General features: G+C 44.4%; 2 protein-coding genes across 11 annotated transcripts in view; one reads left to right on the top strand and one right to left on the bottom strand.

Moving 5' to 3' along the window:
• The window catches only part of AREL1 (apoptosis resistant E3 ubiquitin protein ligase 1), a 57,901-nt gene extending 53,262 nt beyond the window's left edge, over positions 1-4,639 (bottom strand). For 8 of the 10 annotated variants that reach the window (XM_060181308.1, XM_007533821.3, XM_060181309.1 and 5 more), the window contains exon 1: positions 4,521-4,639. The gene's annotated coding sequence lies outside the window, so the exon portion shown is untranslated. The remainder of the gene's footprint in view (positions 1-4,520) is intronic. The other 2 variants (XM_060181310.1, XM_060181305.1) reach the window with 2 other exon arrangements.
• On the top strand, positions 4,582-20,142 carry FCF1 (FCF1 rRNA-processing protein). Its single transcript, XM_016192838.2, has 8 exons — positions 4,582-4,703; positions 4,981-5,048; positions 6,488-6,559; positions 7,927-8,075; positions 9,145-9,217; positions 14,102-14,189; positions 15,870-15,964; positions 19,267-20,142. The coding sequence occupies exons 1-8, from the start codon at positions 4,701-4,703 to the stop codon at positions 19,313-19,315; spliced, it is 597 nt and encodes a 198-aa protein (XP_016048324.1). The 5' UTR covers positions 4,582-4,700; the 3' UTR covers positions 19,316-20,142.
• The last annotated feature ends 1,764 nt before the right edge of the window (positions 20,143-21,906 follow it).

Genomic DNA, 21,906 nt, shown 5'->3' with positions numbered 1-21,906 from the left:
TGATTGGTGCACCGGTGCCCCCACCTTTAAAAAAATGTTAGTAGCAGCTGGGAAGTAGCTTAAAAGGCAGAGTGCTGGACGTTAAGGCCTGAGGCTCCCAGTCTGATTCCAGGTGCTCTGGCTTTTCTCTCTGCCTCATGTGAAACTCTCATATGGAATAAAGAACTTTTTCCTTCTCTCTTTCTTTCTCTTATTCTTTCTTTCTTTTTTCCTTCTTTACTCCCTCCCTTCCTTCCTTTCTTCCATCCATCCTTCCTTCCTTTGCCTCCTCCAGGGTTATCGCTGGGGCTTGGAGTCTGCACTATGAATCCACTGCTCCTAGCGAACATCTTTATTTTTCCCATTGTTGCTGTTACTGTTGTTAAATAAGGCAGAGAGAAATTGAAAGAGATGGGGAAGACAGAGAGGAGGAGAACCACCCCCACACACACACACACACACAGGTGGAGAGCCGGGGACTCAAACCAGGATCCCTGCTCAGATACTTGCGCTTTGTACTATGTGCGCTTAACCCAGTGCACTACCGCCCAGCCCATAAATAATTATTTTAAAAAATCTGTTCACGGACATGGTCTAAATTGATCTCCAGCACCACATAACAAAATAAAGGAGAAATGCTAGACCGAGGGTACTCAAAATAAAACTTTTGCTGGCCAAATGATGGAAGCCACTAAGCAAGGGCTTATGTATTTATTCTCAAATGTAAGAACTTGGGAATTCCAAAAGGAGTAAGACAGTCCCTGACCACTTTGAAACATAAAGCTGAGGAGGGGGCAGCCAGTGGCTCACACAACAGAATACACAGGTGCACGAGCCAGGCATGGTGCAAGGAGGCTTTGACATTCCCTCCGTCTCTGTTTACACTCTCTCTGTGCCCTTCTCTTCAAGGTTAGTAAGCATGAAAACTGGGCTGGTCCAGGAGGTGGTGCAGCGGATAAAGCAATGGACTTTTAAGCATGAGGTCCTGAGTTCAATACAGGGAAGCACATGTCCCAGAGTGATGTCTGGTTCTTTCTCTCTCTCCTTTCTCTTTAATAAATAAAAACATGTTTAAAAAGGGAGTTAGGGGAGTCGGGAGGTAGCGCAGTGGGTTAAGCGCACGTGGCGCAAAGCACAAGGACCAGCCCAAGGATCCCGGTTCAAGCCCCCAGCTCCCCACATGCAGGGGAGTCGCTTCACAGGCGGTGAAGCAGGTCTGCAGGTGTCTGTCTTTCTCTCCCCCTCTGTCTTCCCCTCCTCTCTCCATTTCTCTCTGTCCTATCCAACAACCAGGACATCAATAACAACTACAATAAAAACAAAGGCAACAAAAAGGGAAAATGAATAAATAAATATTTTTTTAAAAAAAGGGGAGTTGGGCAGCAGCGCAGCGGGTTAAGCACACATGCTGCAAAATGCAAAGACCAGCATAAGAATCCCGGTTCGAGCCCCTGGCTCCCCACCTGCAGGGGAGTCACTTCACAAGTGGTGAAGCAGGTCTGCAGGTGTCTGTCTTTCTCTCCCCCTCTCTGTCTTCCCCTCTCTCTCTATTTCTCTCTGTCTTATCCAACAACATCAATAACAACAACAATAATAACTGCATCAATAAAACAACAAGAGCAACAAAAGGGAATAAATAAATAAATATTTTTAAATTTTTTTTAAAAAAAAAAAAAAAAGAAAAGAAAAGAAACCGGCTGGGTATGTGTCTCAGTGGCTTCATGATAGGAGAGGTTCATTCCCCAGAACCATGGGAGGGGGAATAAGGCTAATTAGTGAATGGAATAAAGTCCCAGCCCAATTAAGTGTTCAAACTGTGAGGCAAATCCCATGAGCAATTCCTTCCCTTCAAGACTTCAGAAAAATACAAAACAAACTTGACTGCTAAGGCCTCAATTCATTGCTTTTCCTCACAAGTATGTAATCAAAAACAATTAACTCCTGCTCCTACCAAATCAAACCAACTGCATTTCTCCCCTCCCTTCCCATCAAAAAACAGGCAAGTCGGACACTTGGAGTGCTTTCACCTTCAACTAAGAATCTCAGAGTACAAAAAAGTACAGTGCAATGAAAACAATTTTTTTATGTTCTCATCCCCTGTGGTGTTCCTCCACTAACTTAGTTCTCTGTCAAGTACTAACAATCAAGGAAATCAAGGTTCTCAGAATAGATATTACAAGCCAATGGCTTTTTACATTTGTTATTGTTCATGGATTCTAAAAATCAGGGTAGTGTTTTTCTACCAATGATTGAATTTCAATGCAAATTACCATTTCATTAAATGCGATTTTTCTCTTTGAACCTAATCAGTCTTCAAATGTTTGAGATAAACAGACATGTGATGGTGTTTACTTAGAAAGCCTACTGCTTATAAACACTGCCTCAAGAGTCACAAATGACAGCTTGGCAGAGGCAAGCTGTTTCAAAAAGATTAGAAACTTCTAGTCACCTCAACTGGGATAAAGCAGGCGGTATATACATTATCTCTAAATTTTTCAGTAAGGGGACAGGGTGGTGGTGCATCTGGTTGAGTGCACATGTTACAGTGCACAAGGATCCAGGTTCGAGCCCCTGGTCCCCACCTGCAGGGGAAAAGCTTTGTGAGTGGTGAAGCAGGGCTGTAGGTGTCTCTCTGTCCCTCTCCCTATCTCCCCCTACCTACTTGACTTCTAGCTGTCTCTATCCAATAAATAAAGATAATTTAAAAAAAAAAACCTTTTTTTCAATAAGAAGCTTTTATGCACACTGAAAATTCCAAGCCAGCAACCAACTAAACACATACATGCTCACAAAAAAGGCAAAAGCAGTGAGGGAAAACAAGGCTGTCCATAATCAAATCAACACACGCAATCACCTATAAATGAATTTAAAAAACTGAATGCTGGGGCCAGGTGATATTGCACCTGGTTGAGCACACATTACAATGACACAGGTTCGAGTCCCCAGCCCCCACCTGCAGGGGGAAAGCTTGTGAGTGATGAAGCAGAACTGCAAGAGTCTCTCTGTCTCTCTCCCTCTCTATCACCTCTTTCCCCCTCGATTTCTGGCTGTCTCTAATAAATAAATAAAGATACTGGAGTTAGGGTACTGCACCAAAGTGGGTGGGGGGAGAGAGTACAGGTCCTGGAGCAGGATGACAGAGGACCTAGTAGGGGTTGTATTGTTACGTGGAAAACTGAGAAATGTTTTTTATACATGCACAAACTATTGTATCTACTGTTGAATGTAAAACATTAATCCTCCAATAAAGGGAAAAGATTTAAATAAAGATAATAAAAAAAATTATAAATAAAATTTAACAGAGTTCTTGAGATTATCAACACAACTGAGTTTCAATATAGAGCAACTATGAATAAAGTTGCCACTGTGACCTGGGAAATGACACGGCCGGTAAATCGCTGCGCAGTGGGTGAGCACGAATTCAATCCTCATCATCAGAGGTGGTTCTCACTCCCCACCCCATTAACTAATCTTTAGGCTACATCTGTACATACAGCCGGCATTAAATTCCTAGCCGACCACATAAATTATATTGGAAAACACACAATGATAGTAAGAGTTTACTGGTGGTGGATTACTTGTAGGGGCTTCACACATTAATTCATTTAGTCCTAACAGCATCCCTGTTATGTATGGTACTGCTGTGATTCTCTCCACTTTACAGATGAAAAAACGATAAAACACAGACATACTGACTCCACAAATGCCACACCGTTTGAAAGAGTAGGGAATTTCAGTTCACGCGTTAAGAATCTAAAGTTTTGTGTTAACCAATACACTACATTTCATAATAAGCTTGTTTTGACCTACGGACCTTCTCTTCATTTTGTTTTTTAAACTAGAGCCCTGCTGAGCTGACTGGCTGTGTTGCTGGGGACTGAACCCGGCACCTCAGAGCCTCAGGTGTGAGAGTCTTGCATAACCACTGTGCTGTCTCCCCGACCCTTGACCTACGAACCTTTGTAAGCACAGGAATAAGAAAGTTATTCGTATACAGTAGGAACATTATAGGTGTGGAATCTTGCAGACCCAAACCAAGCCCTGTAGACCTGAGCCTGGGTTTTCGGCACTGAGTTAGGGTAAAGGTCAAGTCAGAGTCTCCGCAGCCCCACGAGCCTCGTGACCTGCTCCGTGGGGACCCCTCCGTGAAAGAGTCACCCCCCCCCCAGCTTTGCACAAACTTTCAAGGGGCAGCTGATCTCCAAAACGGTGAAGCACCACCGAGGACACAGCGGGGGCTGCTTCTGAAGCACTCTCCCTTCTCCGTGCAGGCTGTCACGGAAAACGGTAACTGACTTGATAACTAGGAGCAAATCTGAGCCGACAGCCACCCGTTTTCAGAGAGCCCAGAGGAGGCCCTCGCGCGCTCGCCCCTCCGCCCCCCGAGGAGTCCGGCCGGCAGCACGGAGCCCCGCGCCCGGGGGAGCCCAGCCCGCACTCGGGGCGCCTCGGGAGTCTCCCCGCGCTCCCCACCGCCGCCCCGTCCTCCCTGCCCGAGCTCAGTCCCGCGCCGCGGCTGGGCGAGCGCCCCCAAGACCCACCTGGAGCCTCGCCCCGAGAGACCCCAGCGCAGACCTGGCCCAGACTGCGAGCCGGCTCCCGGCTGGTCCGTTTCCTAACGCGACTTCCGCTTCCGGGCTCCCGGCCGGAAGTAAGCTGCAGATGATGAAAAAGAAGCGCGCCGCGGCTGATTCCGGAAGAGGGTGGCGTGCTGCGTGAACATGGTGGGTGAGGACGGTCTGGCTAGGCACCTTGTCAAATCCCGTCTGGGGCGGAGGTTGTAGCAGCCTCCCTTGTCAAGTTTCCTCCGCTTTACCCTGGCTTGCTTTCTGTACGATCCTGGATTTTCAGCTGCTCCGGACCGTCGGCATCTGTTAGACTCCAGCGAATTGGGTCGGGGCGGGGAGGACCTGGCTGTTCGGGGGTGAAGGGAAGGAATGGAACAAGGGGCTTAAGATACGTTGTATCTCTAACTTGTAACTCTGACACGTCTGTTTCAAGGGGAAGCAAAAAAAAACGAGGAAGTATGCGACCATGAAGCGAATGCTGAGTCTCAGAGATGAGAGACTGTGAGTGTCCGAAACCGACCGGGTTCATAAACTACCCAGAGATAATAAGTAGGAGACACAAGGGAATAAGTAGTAAACGTGTTGTTACTTATTGTTGTTAACATCTCTTTAAGTGTTCACTTTCATCCATCATTCTTATGTACCTTATCCACAGGGTCACATTTTAAGGCTCTTAATAGTTTTGAGAGGTAGGTAGGTAGGATTACGTTTATATTCTTGCTGTTCTCCAGGGTAAAGTGCGTTACAATTGCAGAAAAGGACAGGAAGATGCACCAGTGGTAGAATTCAGTGCTTCTCATTCTTGAGGCGGCCAAGTTTAAAGAGAGAGAGAGGAGAGATATCAGAGACCATGTTTATCTTGTATATGTAGTATTAAATACACATTTGTTTTTTGAAATAAAAGAATGGGGAAATCGCTGGATGTCTCCACTTTGTAAGATGACTGTAGAAGAGAGTGAAATGACATTTCCTGTTCAATGGAGCACTTAAGCATTTTACTTGCTTCAGTGAAAAATGGACAAAATTATTAAATAAGGACTCACCTTTATTGTGCTTGAGAGCCCCAGAACTAAGGAATGATCATTTAGGGCTTTCAGATTATACTGTCTGGGAAAATGAGTGTAACTTAGGGTCACAACATGAAAGCAAGAGTGGCTTGAGTTCAGGTTCCTTGTTTTCAGGGAGAATGGAGAGAAACAGCTTGGAGTGGAGGTAGATAGCATAATAGTTATGCAAAGAGGCTGTCAATCCTGAGACTCAAGTCAGGTTAAATCCCCTTCATCACCATAAGCCAGAGTTGAGCAGTGATCTGCTTTAAAAAAAAAAAAAAAAAAGATAAAAGAAACAGCTTGCTGTTTTCTTTATCCTATTTCTTTGTATTCATACCAAGCTTGACATTCCTATGTGAATTAGCTTTAAAAAAGAGACAAAAAAATAATATACCATAAATAGAGAACAGAGGTGCTCTAGTTTCTCATACAATTTTTTTCTTTCTTTTTTTTAAATTTATTTTATTTATTTATTCCCTTTTGTTGCCCTTGTTGTTTTATTGTTGTAGTTATTATTGATGTCGTTGTTGTTGGATAGGACAGAGAGAAATGGAGAGAGGAGGAGAAGACAGGGAGAGAAAGACAGACACCTGCAGACCTGCTTCACCGCCTGTGAAGGGGGCTCGAACCGGGATCCTGACACCAATCCTTGAGCTTAGCCCCACCTGCGCTTAACCCGCTGTGCTACAGCCCGACTCCCTCTCATACAATTTTCTTAAAAATTAGAATTTCCTCTGTTGGCCAAAAATGTTTAAAGCTGGAGCATTATTTTGAGTGAGACTCTCACTGCTGTGGGTTTTGTTGTTGTTCTTGGTTGTTTTGTTTTTTCTTTCTCCTTCCTCCTCCCACTTCTCTTCTCCTTGTATCTGATTTATTTTTTTTTTCCGCCAGTAAAGAAAAGGATAGATTAAAACCAAAGAAGAAAGAGAAGAAAGATCCCAGTGCACTCAAAGAAAGAGAAGTGTGAGTAATTAAAAGTTTCCTTTAAAACTGGTGGTAGCTCGATTACCCAGTGGAACACCCCCCCTACCTTAGAGCCCAAGTTCAAGCCTTCAGCTCTTCCAGGGACAAGGAGGGGAAGGGAACTTCACTAGTACTACTCCCAAGTGTCTTTCTCTCTCCCACCACCCTCTCTCCTTTTTTCTGTCTCTATCAGAAGAAAAACAAATGGCCACTAGCAGCAATGGACTCATTGTCATGCTGGCGCAGAGCCCCAGCAGTAACCCCTATGACAAAGTTGGGGGGGTGGGATAGAAGAGATCTTCTATAATCATGAAGGTCTTGAAATCTAGACTTTTGCAGAACTGATCTGTTCTAATACTTAACACAGCTGTGCAAATAAAAATGATGTTGGTGAGTATATGCTAATTTCAGTAGTTCCAAGGTTATTTTTAAAGATTTATTATTTATTTTTAGAGAGACAGAAGTTGAGAAGGGGGCGGGATAGATAGCATAATTGTTATGCAGAGACTCTCATGCCTGAGGCTCTGAAGTACCAGATTCAATCCCCTGCACCATCATAAGCCAAAGTTGATCAGTGCTCTCGAGAAAAAAAAAAAAAAAAAACCTTCACAATACTGTTTTCACTGCTTATAAAGTTTCCCCTCATGAAGTGGGGACTCGGAGCTTGAATGGGGGGTGTTTGCATATGGTGACATGTGTTGCCACTGCCTGGCCCAAGTTCCAAGTTTCTTTACATAAGGGTATTTTTTTATTCTTTGACAAGAATCCTTCAAAAGAAATAATTGTATTGTTTAGCTTTTTGATATTGTATAAATGAGAGTGTCAACAAAATAGCTGTAAGGGCATCTTTGCAGAATAAAGTAGCTCTGTTAAAAAGTGAAAATCTGGGAGTCGGCCAGTAGCACAGCAGGTTGAGCACAGGTGGCGCAAAGCACAAGGACCGGCGTAAGAATCCCGGTTCGAGCCCCCGACTCCCCACCTGCAGGGAAGTCGCTTCACAGGTGGTGAAGCAGGTCTGCAGGGGTCTATCTTTCCCCCTTGTCTTCCCCTCCTCTCTCCATTTCTCTCTGTCCTATCTAACAGTGATGACATCAATAACCATATTAATAACTACAACAACAATAAATAATAAACAAGGGCGACAAAAGAGAAGATAAATAAATGTTTTAAAAAATTTTTAAGTGAAAACTTCATCATTTTCCTTATCTTACCATAGACTGGCTATAGCTATGTCTTCACAAGATTGATTTCCAATGAATAGGAAAAGCAAGGTTAGCCAAATCACAAACTGCTTCAGACTGAGGCTGTTGTTGATATCAAAGTATCAGGTAGACATTGTTTTTGTGTTCTGATTCTTTGTCCTCTAGCACCCAGCACCCTTCCTGCTTATTCTTCCAATATAATACGCAACTGGGCCCACCGTACCACATCCTGGTTGATACCAACTTTATCAACTTCTCTATTAAAGCCAAACTGGACCTTGTGCAGTCGATGATGGACTGTCTGTATGCCAAGTGTGAGTATCATGCTTTTGTGTTTCTGTGACATTTATACTGACCAATCATATTTCCCCAAATACATGTATAAAAGGGTATGGTGTTCATTCAGTGTCCTCGGCTCATCAATGACTACTTTCAGAGCAACTTTCCCTCTTTATAGTGAACTTCTTGGGTCCACTTCCCTGCTCCACTTTGACAGCCTTTGCTCATTTTACTGCTGCTTGATATAATGTTGTTCCACTTATTTATTTATTGTTATTGCTACCAAGGTTATTGCTGGGGCTCAGTGCCAGCTCTGTGCATCCACTGCTCTTACTAGCTATTTCTTCCCCTTTCTCCGCCATTATTATTATTAATAATTATTTTATAGGACAGAGAGAAATTGAGTGGGGAGAACCTGCAACACTGCTTCACCGGTCGTGGAGCCCCCCTCCCATTGGTGGGGAGTAGGGACTCAAACCCCGGTCCTTGCGTGCTGATGTCTGCCCAACCCCCATATGTGGCATCTGCTGTCCTCTGATTCCATGACTTTTCTGATTTCACTGATGTTCCCATTTTACAGCTACTTTCTCTTCCGGGCACTGTACTTCAGTTAATTTTTTTTTTTTTTACTTTGCTGTCCAAAGTATTAATCTTGGGGTGGGGGTTGTCCAGCATAAGATACGATAATACCTAGCACCCTGGGGTCGTTCTCCCAGTAGAGCACATACTTCGTGTTGCATGCGGACACAGATTTGAGGCCTAGGCCACCACACGGGGGTGCCTACACAGGGAAGACTGTAGGTATAGGATTCTAAAAACCAGTGTACTCTGTGTTTCTTCCCCATTATAAACAAGACTTAATATCTTTGTCTCTCTCCTTATTTCAATTACCCTTCCTCTCAGTTTCTGACTGTCATTACCAAATAAATAGAGATATTTTTAAAATAACAATAAAGATTTTATTCTCCTTTAATTCTTACTGTTCACTTCAGTTACTTATTCTGCTGTTATTCCTGGTATCTGGTGAATCTTTTAAAGACAAAACAGAATGAATTCAGAGGGGGTTTCTTCACAGCTGTTACTAATATGCCTTTCCCCCACCAGGCATCCCTTGCATAACTGACTGTGTAATGGCTGAACTTGAGAAGCTGGGACAGAAATACCGAGTGGCTCTGAGGTAGGAAAGGGCTGATCTAGATCTATTCTGGGATTGAACAGTGGTGGCTGGGGGCTCCAGCCCATCCACACACCTAGTAAAGTGTGTGCTCTGCTGGCTGAGCTGTCTCCAGTTCCCAGTGGTTATCATCTTCGGTGCTGCAAGAGCCACCTCAGAGCATCCTGGGTACTGTAGACTGTGCTCAGTCTCCGCCTGAGGACCATGACAATAGTCTGCGTGGTGAAATGTGAAGTGCAGGTAGAAGAAACCCTTCTGCCATGTGCAGAGGCTGATGCTCATCTCAAGAGAAAGTACAGCTGTGATTATTCAAGTTAGGGGCTGGTGATCATCATCGTCTTTTTAAATATTTTTATTTATTATTGGATAGAGACAGGAAAATTGAGAAGGGAGGGGGAGAAGCTTCCCTCCTACAGGTGGGGATGAGGGCCTTGAACCTGCATCCTTGTGCATGGTAATGTGTGCACTTAACCAGGTGCACCACCACCTGGCCGCTCATATAATCACTGTTATGCAAACAATACTGATTAAAATATATATATATATATATTTGTTTACTAGATAGAGTCAGAGAGAGAAATTGAGAGGGGAGGGAGAAGGAGACGGACACCTGCAGCCCTGCTCCACCACTCCTGAAGCTTTCCCCCTACAGGTGAGGACCAGGGACTTGAACCCCGGGTCCTTGTGTACTGTAATTTGTGCACTTAACCAGATGTGCTACCGCCTGGCCCTCCAACACTGATTTACTTTTATTTTATTTGTAGTAGAGACAGGGAGAGAGCATGAGAGAATCAGGGCTAGGGAGACAACATAATGATTCTGCAAAAGACTTTCATGGCTGAGGCTCCGAGGTCTCAGGTTCAGTCCTCACCACCACCATCAGCCAGAGCTGAGGGGTGCTCTGGTATTTCTCTTTGTGTTTCTTTGTGTCTCTCTCTCTCAGTAAAATAAATAAAATATTTTTAAAGAATGAGAGAATGAGAACACAGCACCAAAGTTTCTGGGACCAGTTTCAAACCCAGGCCCCATGCTTGGCAGAGCAGCACAGGATACAAGGAGCTGTTCACTGGCCCGAAACACCCTGTCTTCACACTGCAGCACTTAGCAGATATTCCCAGAAAACTAATGCAGTAAGCCTGTTGCCTCAAAGGAAACAACTTGCCATACTTATTACCAGTGATGACATTTAAAATTCTGGGCAATAAAAAATGGCTTTGGAGAAAGATAGCTTATTGATGTTTGATGAGATATGTCTCTCACCTTGTAGGGCACCTGTGTTACCATACAGCCAGTCTCATGGGTTCATGTGTGCGCGCACACGGACACCAGAAACACACATGACACGCGTGTGTGTGTGTGTGTGTGTGTGTGTGTGTGTGTGTGTGTGTGTAATCACATTCCCAACACTAAAAATCTCTGTTGAGACTAATGGAAATATTAATTTGTTTGTTTCTTTGTTTTGTAAGGTTTCATTTATTACTATACCTACCATGGGGAAGTGTACCCCTATGACAGCAACCCTGTAATCAGCATTCCCTCAACAAAGGGGTATTGAAGTTCAGTGAGAACAAAATCACTTTCTTTGTGTCTGAGTGAGACAAGCAGCCAGAGCCTGACTGTGGCATATGCACTGCTGGGGGTCCAGCTCAGGACGGTCTACGTGCAAGCCTTGTGCTCTGCCACTGTTTCTCCTCCTTTTTTCAAAATTAATAATGCAGTGGGTCTGTATTTGGAAGCTCTCCATAAGCCGGTGTTTTCTGAATGATTATTACAGTATAGAATAAAAGCATGCCTGAGAAAAGGATGCATTTTAATGCAAGGCAGAGCCATGGGGCCGTGTGATAGTGTACAGGTCAGTGGCCAGCTGGGGCCTAGGATGGGGAAAGGAGATTAATTACAAAGAGGCACATGTCTTGTTACAGAAATATTCTATGGGGGTGATAACACAGATGATGTAAAGCTGTCAAAGCATCAAGCCACAGGGCTGGGGAGACAGCATAAAGGTCATAAAACTATATAGTCAAAGCCAGTGAGCTTTGTGTGATTTCAGCGATACCTAATAAAGAAAGTTCAATCCCTGGTACCACCATAAACCAGAGCTGGGCAATGCCATGATTGGGGTGGAGAGGAATTAACATGCAAAATTGACTTGATAGACCAGGGAGGTGGCTCATTGCTAAAATGCAGGATATGATGCCAGAGAGAGGCAGTGAGTTTGATCCCTGGCATTGGGAATGCCGGGATCATGCTTTCATTCTCAGTGAAATAAGTAATTTAACAGAGAAATTTAGAGGGAGGAGGGATAGAGAGGGATAGTGGGTAGACAGCCTGACTTGCAGTATAAAGTTCTGAGTCCAGCCCCTGGCATGCAAATGCTAGAATCAGGCTCTATTTCTCTTCCTCATTAATAAATAATCTGGGGGCTGAGCAGGGAGCACCTGGTTGAATGCACAGGTTACAACACTCAAGGACTTGGATTCAAGCCCCTAGGCCCTACCTGAAGGGAGAAAGCTTTGCGAGTGATCACGCAGTGTTACAGGTGCCTCTACCCCTCTCCCTTGCTCATTATAATATGTATGCTCAACCAAGTGTGCCACCACCGGGCCCATTTCAAGTTCTGTATCCTATCAGTAAACCATTCATCACAATAAAGATACTAAAAAAAAAAAAAAAAAGGAAAAAAAAAAAGACAGAGAGGAGAGATAGGGGCCTTGAGCTACAGCAGGTGACACTGTGGTTGAAGCTTGGGCGCTCAGTGCTGCCCTGCCCCACCTCCCCAGGCCTCCTGCTTGTTTCTCGGTTGACTGTATGGTTCGGTGGCCGGCTCTGTGTCTTTAGCAGTTTACGGTAATCACCCCCCCAGGATACATACAGCTCTGCTTCGGTTTTAATGGGATTAGGGTGTATGTGTGTGTTTTAAGATTTCCTTGTTTTTATTTTTATTTTTTTATTTCTTTATTATTGAATAAAGACAGAAATTGAGAGGAGAAAGGGAGAGACAGAAAGACACCTGCAGCTCTGCTTCACCACTCATGAAGCTTTCCCCCTGCAGGTGGACCCAGGGACTTGAACCTGTGTCTTTGCGCACTGTAATGTGTGTGCTTAACCATGTGCAACATCGCCTGACCCCAAATTAGGGGTTTTAATAGGATTATTGCAAAATGTTTTGGGCTTCTACCTAGATGATTATTCAGATTATCTCTAGTTTTTCACTTTTATAGACTGTGTTCTTAATGACTGTCTTTGTAACTATATTCTAGTGTAAGACAACTTATTTAAAAAAAAAAATGTTGGGAGAGTCGGGCTGTAGTGCAGCGGGTTAAGCGCAGGTGGCAATAAGTGCATGGACCGGCGTCAGGATCCGGGTTCAAGCCCCCGGCGCCCCACCTGCAGGGGGGTCTCTTCATAGGCAGTGAAGCAGTTCTGCAGATGTCTGTCTTTCTCTCCCATCTCTGTCTTCCCCTCCTCTCTCCATTTCTCTCTGTCCTATCCAACAACAACGACATCAATAGCAGCAACAATAATAACTACAACAATAAAACAACAAGAGCAACAAAAGGGAAAATAAATTTTTAAAAAAATGTTAGGAATCGGGCACATGGTGGTGCAAAGCACAAGGACCGGCACAAGGATCCCAGTTCAAGCCCCCAGCTCCCCAACTGCAGGAGAGTCACTTTACAAGCAGTGAAGCATGTTTGCAGGTGTCTGTCTTTCTCTCCCCCTCTCTGTTTTTCCCTCCTCTCTCCATTTCTCTCCGTTCTATTCCACAACGACATCAATAACAACAATAATAACTACAACAATAAAAAAACAAGGGCAACAAAAAAAAGGGAATAATTTTTTTAAAAAAGCTGTCAAGTATGGGATGGTTTTCTCACATGTGGAATATAGATAATCAAAACACACATTCTTGAAAAGGAGTGTTGGCTAGCCAAACTGTTTCTTCTTTGTAAAAAATTATTTGTTTGGGGGGTCGGGTGGTGGCGCAGTGGGTTAAGCGCATGTGGCGCAAAGCGCAGGGACCGGCATAAGGATCCCGGTTTGAGCCCCCGGCTCCCCACCTGCAGGGGAGTCGCTTCACAGGCGGTGAAGCAGGTCTGCAGGTGTCTATCTTTCTCTCCCCTTCTCTGTCTTCCCCTCCTCTCTCCATTTCTCTCTGCCCTATCCAACAATGATGACATCAATAACAACAACAATAATGACTACAACCACAATAAAAATCAACAAGGGCAACAAAAGGAAAATAATAAATAAGTAAATATGAAAAAATAGAGACTCAGAAGCTTATCTGATTTATTGGTTGTCATTAAAATTTTTTACTTCTGTGTTTATCTAATGGGATTAGACTACCAGAGATGGACCCCAAGATCCCAACTGTGCAAGGAATGTCCTCTACCCAGTGGCTAAACATTTCCTTTAATCTAATTTTATCTTTTTTGTTATTCCCTTTTGTTGTCCTTGTTCTTTTATTGTTGTAGTTATTGTTGTCATCGTTGTTGGACAGGACAGAGAGAAATGAAGAGAGATGGGGGAAGACATAGAGGGGGAGAGAAAGATAGACACCTGCAGACCTGCTTCACTGCTTGTGAAGTGACTCCCCTGCAGGTGGGGAGCCAGGGCTCAAACCGGTTGCTTAGCCTGGTCCTTGCACTTTGCACCACCTGCACTTAACCTGCTGCACTACAGCCCGACTCCCTCTTTTTTTTTAAGATTTTATTTCTTTATTCATGAGAAAGATAGGGAAAGAGAGAGAGAGAGAGGACCAGACATCACTCTGGTACATGTTCTGCCAGGAATTGAACCCAGGACCTCATGATTGAAAGTCCAGTGCCTTATCCACTGTACTACCTTCTGGACCACTTTAATCCAGTTTTCTAACCCTTACAGGATCGCCAAGGACCCGAGGTTTGAACGCCTGCCTTGCACACACAAAGGCACCTATGCAGATGACTGCTTAGTACAGAGAGTAACACAGGTATGAGTTTTTTAAATGTTTGCTTTACTTCTGAGAACAAATGTTGCCTCCTGAGTGTTCAGAGTCAGCAAAGTATCTACATGGACCCTTTCCCCAGGAAGCATAGCCTTCCTCATTTACTTGAGAAAGCAGACTGGAAATGTATCCCTATCACTGTGATGGAAAGGACATGAGACTTGAGGAACAGACAGGAGCTTCAAACCTCAGCACCTGCATTTCCTGGGTCTGTCCATTAGTGACACTAATTCTTTTTTTTTTTTTTTTTTTTAACCAGAGCACTGATCGTCTCTGGTTTACAGTGGTGCAGGGGATTGAACCTCGGATTTCAAAGCCTCAGGCATAACAGTCTGTTTGCATAACCATTATGCTATCTACCCCTGCCCCACTAATTCTTTTTATTATTATTTATTTATTTTTATTTTTGAGAGAGAGACACACAGAGAGAAACACCAGGGTACTGCTCCATTGACACTAATTCTTAGTTCCACACTTTTTCCTATAAAATGGCTTCAATGGGGGCCAGGTGGTGGTGCACCTGGTAAGCACTCACTTTACAATACACAAGGACCCAGATTCAAGCCCCCGGCCCCACCTGCAATGAGTGGTGAAGAGGGTTGCAGATGTCTCTTGGTCTCTCTCCCTCTGTATCTCCTCCTCCCCTCTCAATTTCTCTGTATCTATTCCATAATAAATAAATATATATATATATATATTTTTTTTTTTTTAATAAAATAAAGTGGTCTCAGTGAGCACATCTAAGTGTAATAATATCCCAACCTCTACCTCCCTGTGAATCTAAAATAAGCTTCCAGTTGTGCTTCTTCTCTGTGCAGGAATTTGGTCCTTTCTGCCATGCTTAACTCAAAAGTACCCTCAGTGACATCTGAGTATTTCAGGATGTTGTGTGACACATACCCTGGAATAAGTAGGGTCTCTATTCTGTTCTGGCTTTTTTATCCAGCAAGCACCATAAAAACTTCAGCTACTGATTGTCTTTGGAAGAGCCTCTCTGCTGAAGGTAATCATCTTCAGTTGCTGACCACACTGCTGTCCCTGTAGCCGCTACCTGTCACATCAGGGCAAGCAGGGCCTTTAACTTCCCACCACATAACTGGCACCAGGCTCTTTGTGAAACCCAGTGAGAGAGTGGAGTGTGGCGGAAATGAAGACAGTCAGCCTCTGTGCAGTTCTGCAGCTGTCGGCACCGAGGCCCAGACCCGAGTGCAAACCCTCTTCTGGCTCCCTCTTCCACTCGTGGGAGGCCTCTGAGTAGGCGCAAGCCCAGAGATCCGAGAACATACAGGCACTGCCCTCCATCCTAAGACACTGACACCTTTATGTACAGTCTCTCGGCACTTTTCTAAAACCTAGGAATTGTCTTCCCTAGATGTGAAAACCTAGATGATGAAAGGGGAAGGAAAAAAAAAAAAGTTGTCAGCTTTCAAGTTTTTCTTCCTTCTCCCACTCAAGACTCTTAGCACTATGTTCAGCCAGCCAGTTTGTTGTGTTTTGTAAATATGAACTCCCTCATAGTAGCTCCACAGCAGATTCTTCTAACCGCCCTTCCTGGACTATTTATATTTACTGTGACAGTGGGTGGTTCTGTGTTGCGCCGTTGCCTGGGATGCCTAGGTAGCCGGTGAACTCTGCACACACTTACTGGATAATAATCTGTTACAGCACAAGTGCTACATTGTGGCCACCGTAGACAGAGACCTTAAAAGAAGAATCCGGAAGATCCCTGGCGTCCCCATCATGTACATTTCTAACCACAGGTGAGACATCCCTCCTGAGGAAGTGATTGCAAGTTGGGACTGGAGAGATAGATAGCAAATAGACTTTCACGCCTGAGGCACCAGATGTCACAGGTTTGATCCCCAGATTGAACCAGAGCTGAACAGTGCTCTGGTAAAAAATAATAATAACTAAATTAAATCTAGCTCATAGCAGTTTTCCACCTTGTCTGGTGCAAATCCACTGCTTCTGGTTGCCTTTTTTTCTTTTTAATTGAAAGTAAAGAGAGCGAGACCTCAGCAGCAGTCCACTACTGATGGGTCCCCGGTGCCCTGCATTGCCCTCCCACGTGACAGCTGGGGCTTGAGTTCGACTTCTCACCCTGTGGTATTCTCTCTAGAAAGTGAGTTATTGGGTCCGAGCAGTAAGTAGCACACCAGGCTAAAACACATGGTATGAAACTCAAGGACTTGCACAAGGATCCCAGTTCGAGCCCCCACCTGCAAGGGTTTGCTTCACATGCGGTGAAGCAGGTCTGCAATGTCTTATCTTTTTTTTTTTTTAAGATGTTATTTATTAATGAGAAAGTAGGAGGAGAGAGAGAAAGAATCAGACATCACTCTGGTACATGTGCTGCCAGGGATTGAACTCAGGACCTCACGCTTCAGAGTTCAGTGCTTTGTCTACTGTGCCACCTCCCCGGACCACTGCATGTGTCTTATCTTTCTATCTTCCCATCTCAGTTTCTCTCTGCCCTATCTTATAAGAAAAAAAGGGGGGGGGTAGTCGGGCAGTAGCGCAGCGGGTTAAGTGCAGGTGGTGCAAAGCACAAGGAATGGCACAAGGATCCCGGTTCAAGCCCCCAGCTCTCCACCTGCAGGGAGGTCGCTTCACAAGTGGTGAAGCAAGTCTGCAGGTGTCTTTCTCTCCCCCTCTGTCTTCCCTTCCTCTCTCCATTTCTCTCTGTTCTATCCAACGATGACATCAATAACAACAACAATAAAAACAACAAGGGCAACAAAAACGGAAAATGAATAAATAAATATTTTTTTTAAAAAAGAAAGAAATAAAGAAAATGGCGGGAATAAATGGCCTCTAGGAGCAGTGGATTCCTAGTGTAAGCACTGAGCCCCAGTGATAACCCTCGAGGGGAGAGAGAGAAAGAAAGCTATCTTCCAGCTAGTTAGTAACAACTGAAATGTGAACAGGCTATGTAAAAGGATTAAAAGAATTGTTGCTAGGCTTGAGAGATCACACCATCAGTGTGACAGGACTACATGCCTGAGGCATCACAAGTTGGATTCAGTCCCTGGCAGCACCATAAGCCAGAGCTAAACAGTGCCAGTGTTTTAAAAAAGACATTGTTGGGAGGAGGGTGGTAGTGCAGCGGGTTAAGCACAGGTGGCTCAAAGCGCAAGGACCGGCTAAAGGATCCCAGTTTAAGCCCCCAGCTTCCCACCTGCAGAGCGGTGAAGCAGGCCTGCAGGTGTCTCTTTCTCTTCTCTCTTCCCCTCCTCTCTCCATTTTTCTCTGTCCTATGCAGCAATGACAACATCAATAACAACAATAATAACTACAACAATAAAAGCAAGGGCAACAAAAGGGAAATAATAAATTTTTTTTTTTTAATTTTTAAAACATTGTTGTAACAAATGGTTTCATAGTTACAGTTAAAGAAATGAGACAAAGTATCAAGAACAAGGCCAAAAGATAAAGCTAGGGTGTAGGAATATGACAGGTTCACATTGTTACAATATGATTATTGGAAGAAATTAAGACAGGAGTTGCCGTAAATAAAAGGCAGCATTTTTTTTTTCCTCTTAGTGTGGCGCCAGGGAACAAACTTAAGGCCTGAATAGATTTTGGGACCCACGTTTTTTATCTGGAAAGAGGGAGAGATGCTACCCCCTTATCCACGAAGCTCCTCTTGGAGTTGTGCCTGTGTGTGGTGCCAGGGCTCAACCCAGAACCTCGCACTCCACCAGCGAGCTGTCTCCCAGCGCACAAAGCAGTCTTGGTCACAAAGGAGGCTGGGACCTGCAAACATCCACTCTACCCTTAAATTCATCTTTTTTAGCCAGAAATACCTTGTTTTGTTTGTTTAAAGACTAGTGCATGTGACTAGTGCCCCACCCAGGAAACTAAAAGCTTAGAGTACAAGCACTATTCTTTTTTTTTTTTAATTCTTTTTACTATCTTTATTTATTTATTGGATAGAGACAGACAGAAATTGAAAGGGAAAGGGCTAATAGGGAGAGAGACAAAAAGATACCTGCAACACTGCTTCACCACTTATAAAGCTTTCCCCCTGCAGGGAAACCAGGGGCTTGAACCTAGGTCCCTGTGGATTGTAACATGTGAGCTCAGCCAGGTGTGCCACCACCCGCTCCCAAGCACTATTCTTCTATTTTGGGAATTGGCCTTCTCCATTTTCAAACTTGTTACAGTCCAGTTTTCTAGCCCAAGGAAGACACAGTATGGTAAGAATAAGAGCTGTAGGGAGTCGGGCGGTAGCAAAGCGCACGTGGCGCAAAGCACAAGGACCAGCATAAGGGTCCTGGTTTGAAGCCCCGGCTCCCCACCTACAGGGGAGTCGCTTCACAGGTGGTGAAGCAGGTGTGCAGGTGTCTGTCTTTCTCTCCCCCTCTGTCTTCCCCTCTTCTCTCCATATCTTTGTCCTATCCAACAACAATAACTACAACAATAAAAAAGGCAACAAAAGGGAATAAATAAATAAATATTTATAATAATAATAATTTAAAAAAAGAATATGAGCTGTGGAGTTGAGTTTACCCAAATTCAGAGTCTGGAATCCCAACTTGTAAACTTTGAAGAATAAAAGTCATAGGGTCCACATTTGTGCTCAAGCCTCTCTTTGCATGGCCATCAAAAGCACTGCTGCTGACCAAGGACTCAAGTGTGGGCGGAAATGCTGCAGTCAATAAAGGCCAGAGTTGTTGTTTTTTTTCTTTAATTTTTAATTATAAAAAGGAAACACTGACAAAAACCATAGGATAAGAGGGGTACAACTCCCCACAGTTCCCACCACCAGAACTCTGTATCCCATCCCCTCCCCAGATAATCTTCATGTTCTTTAACCCCCTGGGAGTATGAACCCAGGGTCATTGTGGGGTGCAGAAGGTGGAAGGTCTGGCTTCTGTAATTGCTTCCACGCTGAACATGGGCGTTGGCAGGTTGAGCCATACTCCCAGCCTGTCTCTCTCTTTCCCTAGTGGGACAGGGTTATGGGGAAGCAGGGCTCCAGGACACATTGGAAGGCCAGGGTTTTACGTAGGTTTCGGGCCAACCTTACTCACCTGCTTTAATTTTTTGTCCTAATTAGGTACAACATTGAGCGGATGCCAGATGACTACGGAGCCCCTCGGTTCTAGCAAAACAAACTTCCTCTGCCGCCCTTCTTCCAGTTCTGTTACTCATTCATTAAACATGTAACAACAGGCGCCAGGTGGTGCGACACACCTGATTGAGTGCATAGTACCATGCACAAGGACCTGGGTTCAATTCCTCAGTCCCCACCTGCAGGAGAAAGCTTCACAAGCAGTGAAGCAGTGCTGTGGGCATTTCTGACTTCCTCTCTCTCTCCCTCTCTATCCCCCATCCCTCTCAATTTATCTCTGTTCTATAAAATAGTTTAAAAAATAATTAAAAAAAAAAAAAACATGTAAGGGGCCAGGTGGTGGTGCACTTGGTTGAGTGCACACACTACAGTACACAAGGACCCAGGTTCAAGCCCCTGGTCCCCTAATTTAAAAAAAAAAAAAAAAAGTTGGGAGTCAGGCAGTAGCACAGCGGGTTAAGTGCAAGTGGCGCAAAGCACAAGGACCAGAGTAAGGATCCTGGTTTGAGCCCCCGGCTCCCCACCTGCAGGGGAGTCGCTTTACAAGCGGTGAAGTAGGTCTGCAGGTGTCTGTCTTTCTCTCCCTCTCTCTGTCTTCCCCTCCCCTCTCTATTTCTCTCTGTCCTATCCAACAATGATAACTACAACAATAAAAAACAACAAGGACAACAAAAGGGAATAAATAAATATTTTTTAAAAAAAACCTTGTAATAGCAGATTTATGACTCTTATTCCACTCACTCTTTTACTTTTGTGAATTATGGTTAAATATACTCACTTTTGATGCTGCCTTTGAAAATAATATTTTGTATCTTGAAATTTGTTTGAATCTTTTTATAAATCTGATGCTTGTTGACATAATCTGAGAGCTGTTTCATATTGATTTACTTAATAGACATTAAGGATATGCTAGGTATGTAACAAGGCATGGTCCTGCCTTCCAGATAGACATAGTTGAAGAGGAAAATAGTTAAAGGAGTAAGTCAAATAAAATAATGAAGCCAGGATAAAAAATTGATGGAAAAAAAATATTGATGGAGACATATGAAGAACGGGAAATGTCTTTCTACTCGATTGCAATGGGGAGAGAGGGAAGACTGGAGATGGTGATATTTTATCTAATCTTTAAAAATAAACGGGTAGGGGGAGTTGGGCAATAGCACAGCAGGTTAAGCGTGTGTGGCACGAAGCGCAAGGACCGGCGTAAGGATCCCGGTTCTAGCCACCGGCTCCCCACCTGCAGGGGAGTCACTTCACAGGTGGTGAAGCAGGGCTGCAAGTATCTTTCTCTCACCCTCTCTGTCTTCTCCACCTCTCTCCATTTCTCTCTGCCCTAACAATAACAACAACGATGAAAAAAAAAAAAAAAGGGCAACAAAAGGGAAAATAAAAAATTAAAAATTCTTTTAAAATAAACAGGTGGGGGTGCTGGGCAGTAGTGCAGGAGGTTAAGGGCACATGATGTGAAGCACAAGGGCTGGCACAAGAATCCTGGTTCACAAGTGGTGAAGCAGGTCTGCAGGTGTCTATCTTTCTCCCTCTCTGTCTTCCCCTCCTCTCTGGATTTCTCTCTTTCCTATCCAACAACAACAGTAACAATAACAACAAGGGCAGCAAAAAATGGCCCCTAGGAGCAGTGGATACATAGTACAGGCACCGAGCCCTAGCAATAACCCTGGAAGGAAAAGGAAAAAAAAAACGAACGGGTGGATTTTCCGCCTTCTGTCTGTGCCACCACAGTGGTGTTCGTGGAACTCCAGCCGGGCCAGCAAAACCATCACTTGGATGATGTGCTACTCTATGCACAGCCCAGATTTGAGCCTGGCCACCACTGCACTGAAGGAAGCTTCAGTGTCGTCCCTCTCCCTCCTCCTCCTCTCCCGCTCCCTCCCCCTGTCTTTGGCTCTCTGCCTTTGTGAGAGAGAGAAAGAGAGAAGAGAGGGAGGAGGGCTCGATGGGAGGAAAATAATACAGGTCCTGGTCCATGTGGGCACAGGCATGGCGGTGTGGGTACAGGGTCGTCGTGGTGGAGCTGCAGCAGCACTGGGTGTAGGAGGCAGTGGATACCATGATGAAGAGTCTGGAGAAGAGCATCCGAGAGATGCAGGGAGTCATGTTCAGGTGCAGCGCCAGCTGTGAGGACACCCAGGCATCCATGCAGCAGGGGCACCAATGTACTGACTCTGACCGCTGCCACGCACCTCTGGCTCAAGCTCAGGCCCTGGTGAAGGAGTTTCAGGATCACCTGGCCCGCTGTACAATGCACTGCAGTGACAAAGCCAAAGATTCAACAGATGCAGGTAGTAAAGAGCTTTGAGTGACGCGGCAGCTGGAGAGTTGGATGACCAAGAAGGCAAAAGAGTCTCTCACCCATTGGGAAATAGAAATCTTTGCCATTGATTACCAGGTCCAAGAACAGAGTTTTGTTGTTTTTTTTTTTTTTTAAAGAGGAATGGAAATTTCAATCTTTTAAGCAGATTCACGAATGAAGAAAAGAACAAGTTTCAGGCATCAGCCACTTGCCTCTGGACACTGATTCTTTTATGTTTTAGTCTCTAAAGTGAAATAAGAGGGAAAAAATCGTGCTAAAGGTTGGATCAAAGACAGCACAGGAGTATTTCTAAG

The sequence above is a fragment of the Erinaceus europaeus genome, chromosome 22, assembly GCF_950295315.1.
Source record: "Erinaceus europaeus chromosome 22, mEriEur2.1, whole genome shotgun sequence".
Classification (NCBI taxonomy): Eukaryota; Metazoa; Chordata; class Mammalia; order Eulipotyphla; family Erinaceidae; genus Erinaceus; species Erinaceus europaeus.
Note: the sequence above shows the minus strand (reverse complement) of the source record. Positions and strands in the feature narration are given on the sequence as shown.